The sequence below is a fragment of the Sinocyclocheilus grahami genome, unplaced genomic scaffold (genome assembly GCF_001515645.1).
Source record: "Sinocyclocheilus grahami isolate Dianchi unplaced genomic scaffold, SAMN03320097.WGS_v1.1 scaffold225.1, whole genome shotgun sequence".
NCBI lineage: Eukaryota > Metazoa > Chordata > Actinopteri > Cypriniformes > Cyprinidae > Sinocyclocheilus > Sinocyclocheilus grahami.
The window spans coordinates 772,842-785,787 of record NW_015505404.1 but is presented as its reverse complement, the minus strand read 5'-3'; the positions used below and the strand labels follow the sequence as shown (position 1 = coordinate 785,787).

Sequence of the window (12,946 nt, the reverse complement as noted above, 5' to 3'; positions counted from 1 at the left end):
TCGCTGTAGCCGGACCACCCCCAAAGCTGCCTCTGTTACGCCTCAAAGTACCCCATTCAGTTCCGGGTGCCGAGAAGGCTCTCTTTGAGGAGGGAGCCTTCATTAGCGTTTCTCGTGGCGCCGGCCCCGCTTTCGCCGAGGCGGAGCGGTGGTTGTGCTCATGGGGTTCACATATGGATCCAGTAAAGGGAATGTAGATGGGCGAGTCCCTAACTTCTTCCTCAACCACCAGATCCAGCGCCCGCTCTCGGGGTTCGGAAGCCCGTGCTGCGGTTCTTCCCCCCCCGGCGAGAGAGCTCAACGCTCTGCCTGTCTACCGAGGAGGTTGATATGGAGGGCGTCGATGAGCTCGCCAGTTGCACAAGCATCAGTTACACAAGCATATTATGCCTAATATTTTAATGAGCTGCATTACTGGGAGAGCGGAGCTCATGCAGTCAGCTCTCAGGGGGCTGATTGTGCTTTTCCTGCTGTTAAGTGCTCCGCTCTTGCCGGGCACGCTCCGAGGAGTGTGTCCATGCCTGTAATCTTGCGGTTCTGGTCCCGCTGCTGCTAAGGCACGGCGGTGATTGAGATAGCGGGGATCGCACATTATCAAGCGGACGGGTTGGAGACGGGCTTTCCCTATCTCCACCCATGTTCCCGAGATCTAGCGCTCACTCTCGAGGCTCAGAAGCCCGTGCTGCGGTTTCTTCCCCCTCTGAGGGGGTTCGGAAGCCCGTGCTGCGGTTCTTCCCCCCCCGGCGAGAGAGCTCAACGCTCTGCCTGTCTACCGAGGAGGTTGATATGGAGGGCGTCGATGAGCTCGCCAGTTGCACAAGCATCAGTTACACAAGCATATTATGCCTAATATTTTAATGAGCTGCATTACTGGGAGAGCGGAGCTCATGCAGTCAGCTCTCAGGGGGCTGATTGTGCTTTTCCTGCTGTTAAGTGGTCCGCTCTTGCCGGGCACGCTCCGAGGAGTGTGTCCATGCCTGTAATCTTGCGGTTCTGGTCCCGCTGCTGCTAAGGCACGGCGGTGATTGAGATAGCGGGTATCGCACATTATCAAGCGGACGGGTTGGAGACGGGCTTTCCCTATCTCCACCCATGTTCCCGAGATCTAGCGCTCACTCTCGAGGCTCGGAAGCCCGTGCTGCGGTTTCTTCCCCCTCTGAGTGAGAGCTCGCTGCTGCAGCTATCTTTCTCTGAGGAGATTGATATTGTTTGTGTGACCGAGCGGCTTGTGCGCTGCTGAGGCAATGCGTGCATTACATCTTTGTTTTTGATATGAATCTTATCACACCAGACTGTGTTTACTCGTCTGGTTGTTTGGCTGCATTTAATTCTGAGGAATTAAAGTATTTATCTGACTATGAGAAGTTAGATATACAGGGGCTCTTGGGAAAAAAATGTCTCAAGTGAGAGCACGTGTTTACCTCTCTTCCTCCGAGGAGGTTGAGGCGGTCAGCAGGGGCTGTTGGGCGGGAGCAGTCTCACCCTACCGGGTTCCAGCTCCTCATTCTGGGGGTGTCACTTCTCGTACCCTGCAGAGTCTAGAGTCAGAGTGGCGCTCCTAGGCCAAAGGCTTTTAGCGGAAGGCAGTTTTGCGTACCGTCATTCTCGCTGGATAGTCTTCGTCTAAAACGTCCTGACGCCTAAGGCCTAGGACTTCTGAGAGCCAGCCCTCTCTGGGGAAGAGAGGTGTACACCGCATCACATGGTGCCTGTCTCTCGTCAGTGCTCTCAGGAACCCTGCCGGTGTTCCAGGGCGCAGTGGCCTCTGGCGAGCGCTTCTCTCAGTTACCGGCCAGAAACGTAGCGGTGCTATGAGGCTCGCTACCTCCACGGAGGTCTCTAGAGCAGCTAGTACAGCCGTTCCCTGCCGGTCTGCCGCTTAAGGGCACCGAGCTAGCCACTTTAAATGCACCAGAATCCAGTCTTGTGAGACTAGTTCTCTTAGTAGGTCACCTGGCAGTGTGGGAGCCCCTGCCAAGCGTGCCTCATTGGGTCCTGCCCGAGCAGGCTCTGGTTCTATCAGTCTAGTCTTCCTAGCAGATGACGCGGGTCTGAGGACTGTCGTTTTTAATAGGAGACTTCAGCTATGAGAGTCCTGATGCTATGGCTCAGGACCTCGGAAGGCAGTCCCCTCCGGGGAAGAGCGGTGTACACTGCATCACATGGTGCCCGTCTCTCCTCAGTGCCCTCAGGAGATCAGTCTGCCAACCCTGCCGGTGTCCCGCCCGGAAACATAGCGGTGCTAAGAGGCTCGCTACCTCCACTAGAGCAGCTAGTATGGCCGTCCCCTGCCGCTCCGCCGCTTCAGGGCACCGAGCTAGCCGCTCTGATTACACCAGATGTCAGTCTCGAGAGACTGATTCCCTTAGTAGATTATTTGGCAACGTGGAAACTACTGCCAAATGTATCTCAGTGGGCCCTGCACACTGTAGAGAGAGGCTACAGAATCCAGTTGGTTCTCCTCCGCCTCAGTTCAACGGGGTTATCCCCACCTTGGTGGGCCCCGAGCAGGCTCTGATAATGGAACAAGAAGTAGATACTCTCTTGAGGAAGGAGGTCATCGAGGTGGTCCCTCCTCGCGGAAGAGAGTCCGGGTTCTACAGCTGGTACTTCATCATTTGGAAGAAGAATGGAGGGTTGCGTCACATTTTAGATATGCGTCATTTGAACCGCTCAGTCATGCGACTGAAGTTCAGGATGCTCACACTCAAACAAATCGTGTTTCAGATCAGGTCCGAGGACTGGTTTATTCACGATCGATCTAAGTTCCTGAGGTTTGCTTTGGGGGCAAAGCTTAACAATATCGGATTCTTCCTTTCGGCCTGGCACTCTCACCCCACACTTCACCAAGTGTGTGGATGCTGCTCTGGCTCCTCTGCGACTCCAGGGCATCCACATACTTAACTACATCGACGATTGGTTGATAATAGCTCATTCAGAGCAGATAGCGGTTTGGCATTGAGACGTCTTTCTCGCTCACATGAAAGACTTGGGGTTAAGACTAAACGCCAAGAAAAGTGTGCTTTCTCCATTACAGAGGATCACTTATCTGGGCGTGGTGTGGGATTCGACCACTATGCAGGCACGTTTGTCCCCTGCTCGGATCGAGTCGATCCTCACGGCAGTCAAGAGAGTGAGAGAAGGCCTGTCACTCACTGTCAAGCCAATCCCTACAGTGGTGGCTCAAGACCAAGGGGTTCTCCCCGAGGGGAAACCCGCTTTGCATGCTCAAGGTCACGCAGCGCTGCCTTCGTGCCTTAGACATGTGGAGGAAACCTTGGTTCTTGTCTAAGGGCCCGGTGCTGGAAGCTCCTTGTCGCCGCGTAATATCCCTACAGTGGTGGCTCAAGACCAAGGGGTTCTCCCCGAGGGGAAACCCGCTTTGCATGCTCAAGGTCACGCAGCGCTGCCTTCGTGCCTTAGACATGTGGAGGAAACCTTGGTTCTTGTCTAAGGGCCCGGTGCTGGAAGCTCCTTGTCGCCGCATAACGCTAGCAACGGACGCGACCCTCACTGGTTGGGGAGCGGTCATGAGTGGCCCCCTGTATAGGCTGGCGCACCAGATCCTTGTGTGGTCTCAGGGCAAACTCCTCTCGCTAAGAGTTGTTCATCGAGTCGATCCTCACGGCAGTCAAGAGAGTGAGAGAAGGCCTGTCACTCACTGTCAAGCCAATCCCTACAGTGGTGGCTCAAGACCAAGGGGTTCTCCCCGAGGGGAAACCCGCTTTGCATGCTCAAGGTCACGCAGCGCTGCCTTCGTGCCTTAGACATGTGGAGGAAACCTTGGTTCTTGTCTAAGGGCCCGGTGCTGGAAGCTCCTTGTCGCCGCGTAACGCTAGCAACGGACGCGACCCTCACTGGTTGGGGAGCGGTCATGAGTGGCCCCCTGTATAGGCTGGTGCACCAGATCCTTGTGTGGTCTCAGGGCAAACTCCTCTCGCTAAGAGTTGTTCACATTCCTGGGTATTTCAATATGGGAGCAGACATCCTGTCGAGGCAGGGGCTGAGGCCCGGGGAATGGAGACTTCACCCCGAGGTGGTGAAGCAGATATGGAGAGCTTTTCCTGTTTGCGACTCGAGAGACATCGCACTGTCCCCTCTGGTTCTCTCTGACTCATCCAGCTCCTCTCGGACTGGACGCTATGGTGCAGACTTGGCCGAGGCTTCGTCTGTACGCTTTTCCCCCGATTGCTCTGCTCCCGAGAGTTCTGGAGAGAGTGCACCAGGACGGGATCTGTCTGCTGCTAGTAGCCCCATTCTGGCCGGGCCGAGTATGGTTCTCGGACCTGATTTCCCTTCTCGACGGCTCTCCATGGGAGATCCCCGTCAGGAGGGATCTCCTCTCACAGGCAGAGGGCACGATATTCCACCGCCTCCCGAAGCTGTGGAAGTTTTGGGTGTGGCCACTGAGGGGGCACAACTTGCAGCTTCCGGTCTCTCAACCGAGGTTTTGAAGCCCATCCTCCAATCCAGAGCTCCCTCAATGAGGAAACGGTATGCTTTGAAGTGGAAGCTTTTCACTTCTTGGTGCGGAGACCGCCAGCTTGACCCAGTCAACTACCCAGTTGGTACAGTTCTGGAGTTCCTGCAGGCCAGATTTTCCGCAGGAAACCACTCCACCATAAAGGTCTACGTGATGGCCATTGCGGCCTACCGGGCCCCTATTGGTGGCCAGTCAGTGGGCAGACACCCCCTGGTTTCACGTTTCCTCCGCGGTGTGCTGAGGCTGAGGCCTCCGGCCAGAGAAGCTTATGCTAAGCGGTGGATCAGGATGCTATTCCATAGCCTCGAGTCCTCTGATCTCCCCTCTCCGTTGGGGGTCAAGACTCACTCCTTCTGAAGTTGGCCTTTGGGAGGGATGTCCCCGCCTACTTTGTCAGGTGCCTACCTGCATTCTGCGCCACTCCTGGCTCCGTTCTCTCGCTTTAGCTGTGCTCTTCCACACTAGGCAGGGATTTGTAATTCTGGTGGCCAGGGCATTCTCGTTCCCATAGCGTTCGACACAGCTCGAGTTCCTGAAGGGGAATGTCTCCAGGTTACGCATGTAACCATGGTTCCCCGAAGGGAGAGAAACGCTGCGTCTCAGTGCCATACTTCCGGCATTCCTGCAAGCACTTGCTTCATTCCTAGAAGCTGACGTCGGTTCCACCGCACGTGCTTTTAAGCTTCCTGGTTGTTACATTACCCCGCCCGTGACGTCTCGCCCATCCATTGGACTGATTACGCATGTGATTCAGAGCATGGTCACACTGAAGGCATTCCCATAGCGTTCGACGCAGCGTCTCGTTCCCTTTCGGGGAACCATGGTTACGTGCATAACCTGGAGATGTTTTCTGTGAATGTGTGAGACTTCCGATTCCACTTTTGGGAAATAATGAGAATAATAACAAGTGCAGTAAATGGTAAAACTGTTTGCTCTACAAACCAGTGTTTATAATTAAGACAATAAATTCAAATAATATGGTAAGAAACACCAGTTTGTAATATATGTTTCTGCTGTTTTTTTCAACTGGCAGCCTTTTTAAAATTTCTGTTGTTAAATAAATAGTTTACCCCCAGCTTTAGAACAACACAAGGGTGAGTAAATAATACCTGAATTTTCATTTTTGTGGCAACTACTCCTTTAGGTCTACATTAACAAACTATTAAAAAAGTATGTTGTGTCTGGATTTGAACCCAGAAAGTTTGCCAAAGAATAATTTATTTTGTCCATTAGGTTGGTTTTTTATTTTCCTGAAACTTAAGACAAATTATCTAAACTATCTGATAAAAACTTGTTATTAAAGGTGGTAGTGGAGGATGGGAATAACATTGGCAAGACAACAACACAATTTGTGACCTTAACTCACATTTGAAAAAGCTGTGTGGTATGAAAATTATTATATTGTATTCTCCATATATATATACACATGAATATGATACATAAATAATCATGAAAAATAATACTGTAAATATAAAAAATTTTTGTCCATTAGGTTGGTTTTTTATTTTCCTGAAACTTAAGACAAATTATCTAAACTATCTGATAAAAACTTGTTATTAAAGGTGGTAGTGGAGGATGGGAATAACATTGGCAAGACAACAACACAATTTGTGACCTTAACTCACATTTGAAAAAGCTGTGTGGTATGAAAATTATTATATTGTATTCTCCATATATATACACATGAATATGATACATAAATAATCATGAAAAATAATACTGTAAATATCAAAAAGATATAATCTAAATGCATCTCTATCTTTGGAGGTGTGGTCTGTTTGTACAATAGAAAGAAACAGATCTGAGAAAAGGTGTTCACAGGAAAACCAGCAAGACCAACAAAACTTCAATCACTTCAAACTTCAAACGACAATCACTGATAATGTAAATAATATTATTTGTTCAAGTCAACATTTAAAGACTATTTTAATTATTTAAATAATTATTTAAATATTTGCAAAATGAGCTTGCATGTAAAGTTTCTGGCCTCGATCCAAAGGTTTTTGTCAGCATTAAATGAAGATTTTGTGAAAATTCAAATGAGGCATGGTTGGTTTCAATAAGTATATTTTTAACAAAATGGAAAATATGTCTAGTCTAGCCTAGGCCATCTGATTGAAAAGTTCAAAAGCAAAAGGTTTTATTTCATGTCAAATCAACCAAATTTCAGAAACTTCCTCAGGTAAAATTATTGATTTTGTTAATATTTGTTTTCTGAAGAAAGACAAACATTAATACTCATGAAAGCTAACATATTAAATTCCAGTGTGGGAGAGAGGGTGTTCAAATTGACAATTTGGTAAGTCTAGTAAATATGTTAAATTTAGCAATCTTTGTTGCATTATATGCCTATGGTGACGGTTCAAAAATTGGATTTTTTTTCTTCCGTTTTTTTTACATTTTTCCTAAAGTTTGCGTGCCTGTAACACAAAAACTACTAAAGATATTTTAATATTCTTTCAGATGTTGGTTCTTAAAGTGCCTCTGTAGTCACTAATTATATAATTTTTGATAATCAAATTGACATATTTAATTGTTTTTTCCCATAAAAAAGGTTTCTTTATGTCTTAAAATGGCTTGAATGTAACTCTACACCCTTACCTCAGTATATGTCAGGGGTGTCAAACAAAGCAGGTAGGACACAGCACCACCTATCGGTTATAAAGACTTTCAAATTTTTCACATAAAGACAAATTTTCGCACTCTTTCAAATAAACACAGTTGAACAGTTACACAGTTTATTATTTATTTATATATTTATTACCATCTACTCTCAACTTTGAGGAAATAAAGTTTCCTTTTATTACTCCTTTCGCCAAGTGCATTCCATACGGCTAAATTATGACACACAGGTGCCCTGCTCCCTACAAAATCCCCACTTCAAAGGTTTTACATAGCATGTAGGGCATAGGCATCCTCACTTCTGATTTGGACCTTGTCATTGGCCTGTCACATGGAAGCCTGTTTATGCCTCAAAGTAAAAATGAAAGAAGGTTACATTGTGAATTGCGAAATATGAAGTTTCAGTTGTAAAATATTCCTTTTTGTTTATTTATTTACTATTTTGAGGTGGAAATGGGTTTGGATGTAAGATACATTTAGGTTTTATAACTCAACATCAACTCTCTGCACTGTTCTTTAGAATCTAGATGATTGGCACCGCAGTAACAACTAGTGTCTCTGTGAAACATCACAATATTATTATTTGTTCTAAAGGTTATCTAGTTGTTCAGTTTCCCTAAGTTAAAGGCCTGCTTTTGACTGGATTCAGCACTGACATGGTATCCTATGTGGGGACATGATGAAGAAACAAACGACAAACCTATCTACTGCACATAAATCTGTTTTGTCCTTTTGCTGTCTAAATGATTTCCAGACATACCCACAACACTTAAAATTACAATATTTACATTTAGTACGCTGATGAAAGCATACGTATAGGTCCGCTGAGTCACTTTAACAAATAGTGTAGCTGGAACCATTTTATTTATAGCTGGACTGCTGAAAAAAGGTGGTCAAATCAATCAAGGTTTTCCTTGACAGGATGTCAACAATGGATCCTTCAGACAGCTTGCTAAAATAATAGCATTGCTGTTCACTTACTGATAGTATGTAACGTGCTTGTTAGCTAGCCTGTTTGTCAGCTATTTATAACAAAGATGAAACTAGTTTATATGACAGGATTAACATATTTACAACAGAAACTAAACTGCAAACTACAAAGGAATATGCATACCATCAAATGACCATTGGCCATAAAACTGACAATCGGCATGTGACAAATGAAATTCATACTTGGGTGAGATAATTTTTTATTTTATATCACAGTGAACATTATTTTGATTACAGGAATAAAATGCAATGCCCATGCAGAGGTGTACACAAAATAACTGTAAACTACATACACTAATAAATAAATGAATACATACTTGGGGCCAGTGCGGTTTTTATTTTTTCCCCTAACTAGCTATTTATACATTTATATTTATATATATAATAGGGCTGCACGATTATGACAAAAATCATAATTGTCGATTATTGCCTTGAAATTGCAATGATTAATTACGATTATCACAATTTACATTGAATTATGTTTATACCATTGTTTGATGCAACTGCATGCCTTATTTTTATATGAAAATAAACAAGCTGAAAACACTCTAACTGAAAAACTTTTAGTGCTTTTCTATAGTATTAAGCCTCAACTAAACATGTCAACTATACATCGGATTGGTTTCTTCTTAATATTAAAAATATAAATGGTATTATAGTGTTATACTAAAACTAAAATTAAAACAATGGAAAAACCCTTAAGATAACATGTAGAAATAAAAAAAGCATCTTAAGCACACAGAATAACATAAGTGGACTTTGAACGATTAATTGCCGCTTTGAACGATTACCTAATTGTGGCATCCATAATTGTAATTGCGATTAGAAATTCGATTAATTGTGCAACCCTAATATATAAACATATACGTATTATGCAATCATTTAATAATTTTTCCTTACATAGAAACTTTTTGGCATAAAAGGTTCTTTAAAAGTGAGTAAAGAACCCTAGGGTTTATAGAACCCACTGTACTTTTTTTGTAAAGCGTACTGAGAGACACCCTCAGATTTTTGTCTTCTAGTCACTGGGGTACCAGCATCTTTGTAAGCCCCTCCCCTGATGATGACATCACTTAAAGCCTATAAAGCCATTCTAATAACTATATATTAAATCCTTGAAAGACAAGATGTTTTTTTAATGCCTTTATTGATTTGAGGAGTGTTTCAGTATTGAGAAGAGATTAAAGTTGAGAAAATATTTAAGAAAAGTTTAATTTCAGAATAACACTTGTAAAGATAAGATCAGAACATGTAAATGTAGTACAATCAAAGTAACTGTGGAGCAGGATGACTGCATGTGATCTCACAGGTATTTAGCACAAACAAAACCCAGTGAGGTTAAACAGGCTGCATCGTTCCAACGGTTATCTATGGGGTGAAAAAGTGAAATATGTAATTCTCATCATTATTGTCATGTTAGAATCAAAATAAAATAGAATGTTTAAGACATGTTTGACAAATGAACCAATTCATGTTACTGGTTGATGTGAAATTATACGATTGTAAATAATTATTGTAAATAAAAAACCACACTGCATTCTTACTGTCGAAGTTGAACTCCCCGCAGTTCTCGGTATACAGATTGTCAGGTTGTCCAGGGGCCCAGTAGGTGTAGTCAAATGGCGTTCCATCAGTCCACAACCACTGTCCTTCCTAAAGAGCAAAGACAGTTATTATAAGACTGCTCTACTGTACTCAGACTCCATTTAGAAGGTCATTTAGTTTGGCTTTGCAGAAGTCAAACCATCTTCATTACAAACTTTGGAGATTTCAGTCATGACAAACAAACTAGACAAAGCAAAACAAAAAAGGCCACACAACTTTACTTACATGGTTACCATCATGAATACCAAACCAACAACGTGTGGAAGAAGGCAACAGACTCAGGAGAAAATCTTGTTCTATTTTATTATGTACAGATGCGAGATTTGCTTCCAGACTTAGGCAGTGCTTCTAAAGACATAGATTTTTTATTGTCAATACAAAATACAGTATTTTTCAGCATAAAGCATAAATGTATTTTTAAACAACATTTTTTGTCATTTTCAAACAAAGTCGGGTCTGACTGATTATTATTATAAAGTTTTATTTTAAAAGTAATAAAAATCACCTTGTAACTAACAATTTACCTCTGCTGTGACCCAGTTGACCGTCTGAGAGAAGAACTTGTAGCATCGGACTCCAAAATTTCTCCATCCATAGGGGCAATTTTTAACTAAATTAACTATCCAGTAAATAAACATAAGACATATTATAATAATATTTTGATAAATATTAGTTGGTTGAATATCATACATTTCCTGCTATCCTTCTCCATAAAGCTACAAAACATCAAAGGTTTGGCAGAAAAGCTTTTAAAGTTTTTACAAATAAATGTATTTGTTACCTTCTGCGTTCCCCATGGAGAACACGGTGAAAAGAAGCAGAAGACTTCTCAGTATTGCCATGATGAAACTGAAAAAAAAATTACGTATTTAAAATTAAAAGTATGTATTATACTGCACATTGTGGATTGTCGGTGTATTTTAAAGACAAAGATACTTTAAGTCAAAAGGTTATTCAGTAGGTCTCTGTGCCAAAACTCACCTTGGTTTTCAGATTGTTGCCTTCAGAATCTCAGAGGAAGATTTTGTGAAGTTCCCGAAAGAGCCCTGCTTTTATACTTTACTTGAAGTCAAGTGTGTATAAGTCATGAGGATGATACTGGATATGATTGTTTAATTTCTGATCAAATTTAAATATGGGAACTTGGGGTAAGATGAGCCTGTCTAGAAATACAACATTAGGTTAACTAAATATTTACTGTAAGTAGATTTTAAGGACAAGGAGAAAAAAATGTATTAGCTCAAATTATAAATTATAGTCCTTTTTTATATAAACTTTTTTAGAAACATCCAGTGCTTTTCTTTCTAACGGTTTCATGAAGGAAGAAAGAATGACATAGTTTCACACTACTAACCACTAATGCAACTCAATCAGGCATTTTTGCACATGCCTTGGGCAGTAATTATTTACATTTACATTTATTCATTTAGCAGACGCTTTTATCCAAAGCAACTTACAGTGCATGGTGAACAGTGAGTTTGCTCTGCCTGCTACAGTATTTTCTCCTCTTTGCATTCATCTTCAACGTCTCTGGCCTCTGTTAATGACTACAGTTGATTTATTTGCCCAGTTAAATAATAAGTTGCGTGTTATTAATAGTTCTAGAAGTTCTCTAACCATTAGTTAGAAGTGTATGCAGGAATCTCCTCTCAATTCACAAAGTTGTCTACATGCTTAGCCACAAATGTAAAAATTCATACCGTTTGTGTAATTCAAACCGGCTTAGTGTTTGAACTGGTATATCGCCCAGAACTACTGTTGACGCAGTTTTGTTGGGCCTGATTGCTAAGAGCAATGAAATTATCAAATACCAGCAATAATGCAGGGCGAGGACTTGGTTCTAACCATTGGCCGTTCATTAGATCTTGAGATGTGAGCTTGCAGTCAATCGTTCAAGGGACAGGTTTTAAGCAGACTAAAATATTAGAGATAGAGAAGTCTGGCATGTCTCCAGGGTGAAATCTGTAACCTTCACTGGTGACACCTCAATTATAAATACAAATAAAACCAGCTCAGTTGAAATGAAATAATTTCAGAACTAGACTACATTAGTCTAGCTACATTGTTCATCTTGACGCAGAGAATCGGAGGAAAAAAGAATTTTGATTCTAACCTGTATATTTGTGGAGATATGAGCAAAAATTTTAAAGTACTTATTATAACACCTCCTATGGTCTGATCGGGGTGTGTGTGTGCACCTGAGTAGTGGAGGAGATTTGGGACCATCCTGCCAAATTTGCTGTTTCTACGACTTACGGTTTCGGCTGGCCAGACACTTTTAAAGCAGAAAAAGAAGAAGAAAATTAGTACAAAAACAATAGGGTTCTGGCACCTTCGGTGCTTGGACCCCTAAATACTCATAATCAGACTAGAGTTACTTTTTTATTGGTTATATTACATATTCACACAATATTTACTTTTCATTGCTTTTTTATTTCTATATGGTACATTATTATCCTAAATCAACATGATAAACAAGTTCACATGTAATCTAAAAGTAATCAAAAAATTGTCAGATTATAAAATGCATAATGTAATAGGTTATGTTACTAACAATTTTTTGTTATGTAATTTGGAATCAGTAACGGATTACAAATTTTTTTAATGTAATCTATCCAGCTCTGGTCATCACAACACACAGACCATTTTTCAATACCAAATACTATTATTAAATTCAACTATTATTTATATAAAATATTATTTATTAAACAATAATTTTTAATAGGGATGCACCGATACCACTTTTTCCAGTACTCGCCCGATACCGATACTTTTATTTTTGGTACTTGCCGATACCGCGTACCGATACCAATATTTTCATTGCATTTGTACATTTTTTAAATATTGGGTAAAGAAACCAAAAGAGTATGTATAATGTTAGTTGGTTAACTTCATTTATCAAATAGATACAGTCAAATCAAAATTTATTCAGACACCTTCAACATTTCTCACATTATCACAGTTTATTCGCTATAGTTTAGAAAATTGTAATAAAATATGAAAAGAAGTCAGAACAAATTCAGCTTGATAATGTCAGATTAATTTGATAGAAAGGTATGTAACGGATTACAATAAACCAAAAATTATTCATACAGCTGTCAATATTTTCACAACTATCAATACTTTGTCAGGTGACCCTTAGCCTTAATAACCGCCTGTAGTCTCCTGGGCATGCTGTCAACCAGGTTCATGCAAACCTGAACTTAAATTTTTTCCCAGACTCGGTCTGAATAATTTTTGGACCCA

General features: G+C 41.9%; 2 protein-coding genes across 2 annotated transcripts in view; one reads left to right on the top strand and one right to left on the bottom strand.

Moving 5' to 3' along the window:
• The window catches only part of necab2 (N-terminal EF-hand calcium binding protein 2), a 143,059-nt gene that overhangs the window by 55,002 nt on the left and 75,111 nt on the right, over positions 1 to 12,946 (top strand). The gene's annotated exons all lie outside the window — the stretch shown is intronic.
• On the bottom strand, positions 9,230 to 10,795 carry LOC107596931 (galactose-specific lectin nattectin-like). Its single transcript, XM_016287794.1, has 6 exons — positions 10,682 to 10,795; positions 10,482 to 10,549; positions 10,225 to 10,319; positions 9,926 to 10,048; positions 9,640 to 9,748; positions 9,230 to 9,463 (listed from the first exon to the last, which is right to left on the bottom strand). Exons 2-6 carry the CDS (start codon positions 10,540 to 10,542, stop codon positions 9,399 to 9,401), a joined length of 453 nt encoding a protein of 150 aa, XP_016143280.1. The 5' UTR covers positions 10,543 to 10,549; positions 10,682 to 10,795; the 3' UTR covers positions 9,230 to 9,398.

Bases quoted from the DNA above. Each gene is read 5' to 3' on its own strand.
- LOC107596931 (XM_016287794.1), bottom strand. From the start codon at position 10,542: ATGGCAATACTGAGAAGTCTTCTGCTTCTTTTCACCGTGTTCTCCATG. The intron at 10,049-10,224 runs GTAAATTGTTAG...CTATGTCTTTAG, and splicing joins TCAACTGGGTCACAGCAGAG to AAGCACTGCCTAAGTCTGGA. The intron at 9,464-9,639 runs GTAAGAATGCAG...TTCACCCCATAG, and splicing joins CGGGGAGTTCAACTTCGACA to ATAACCGTTGGAACGATGCA.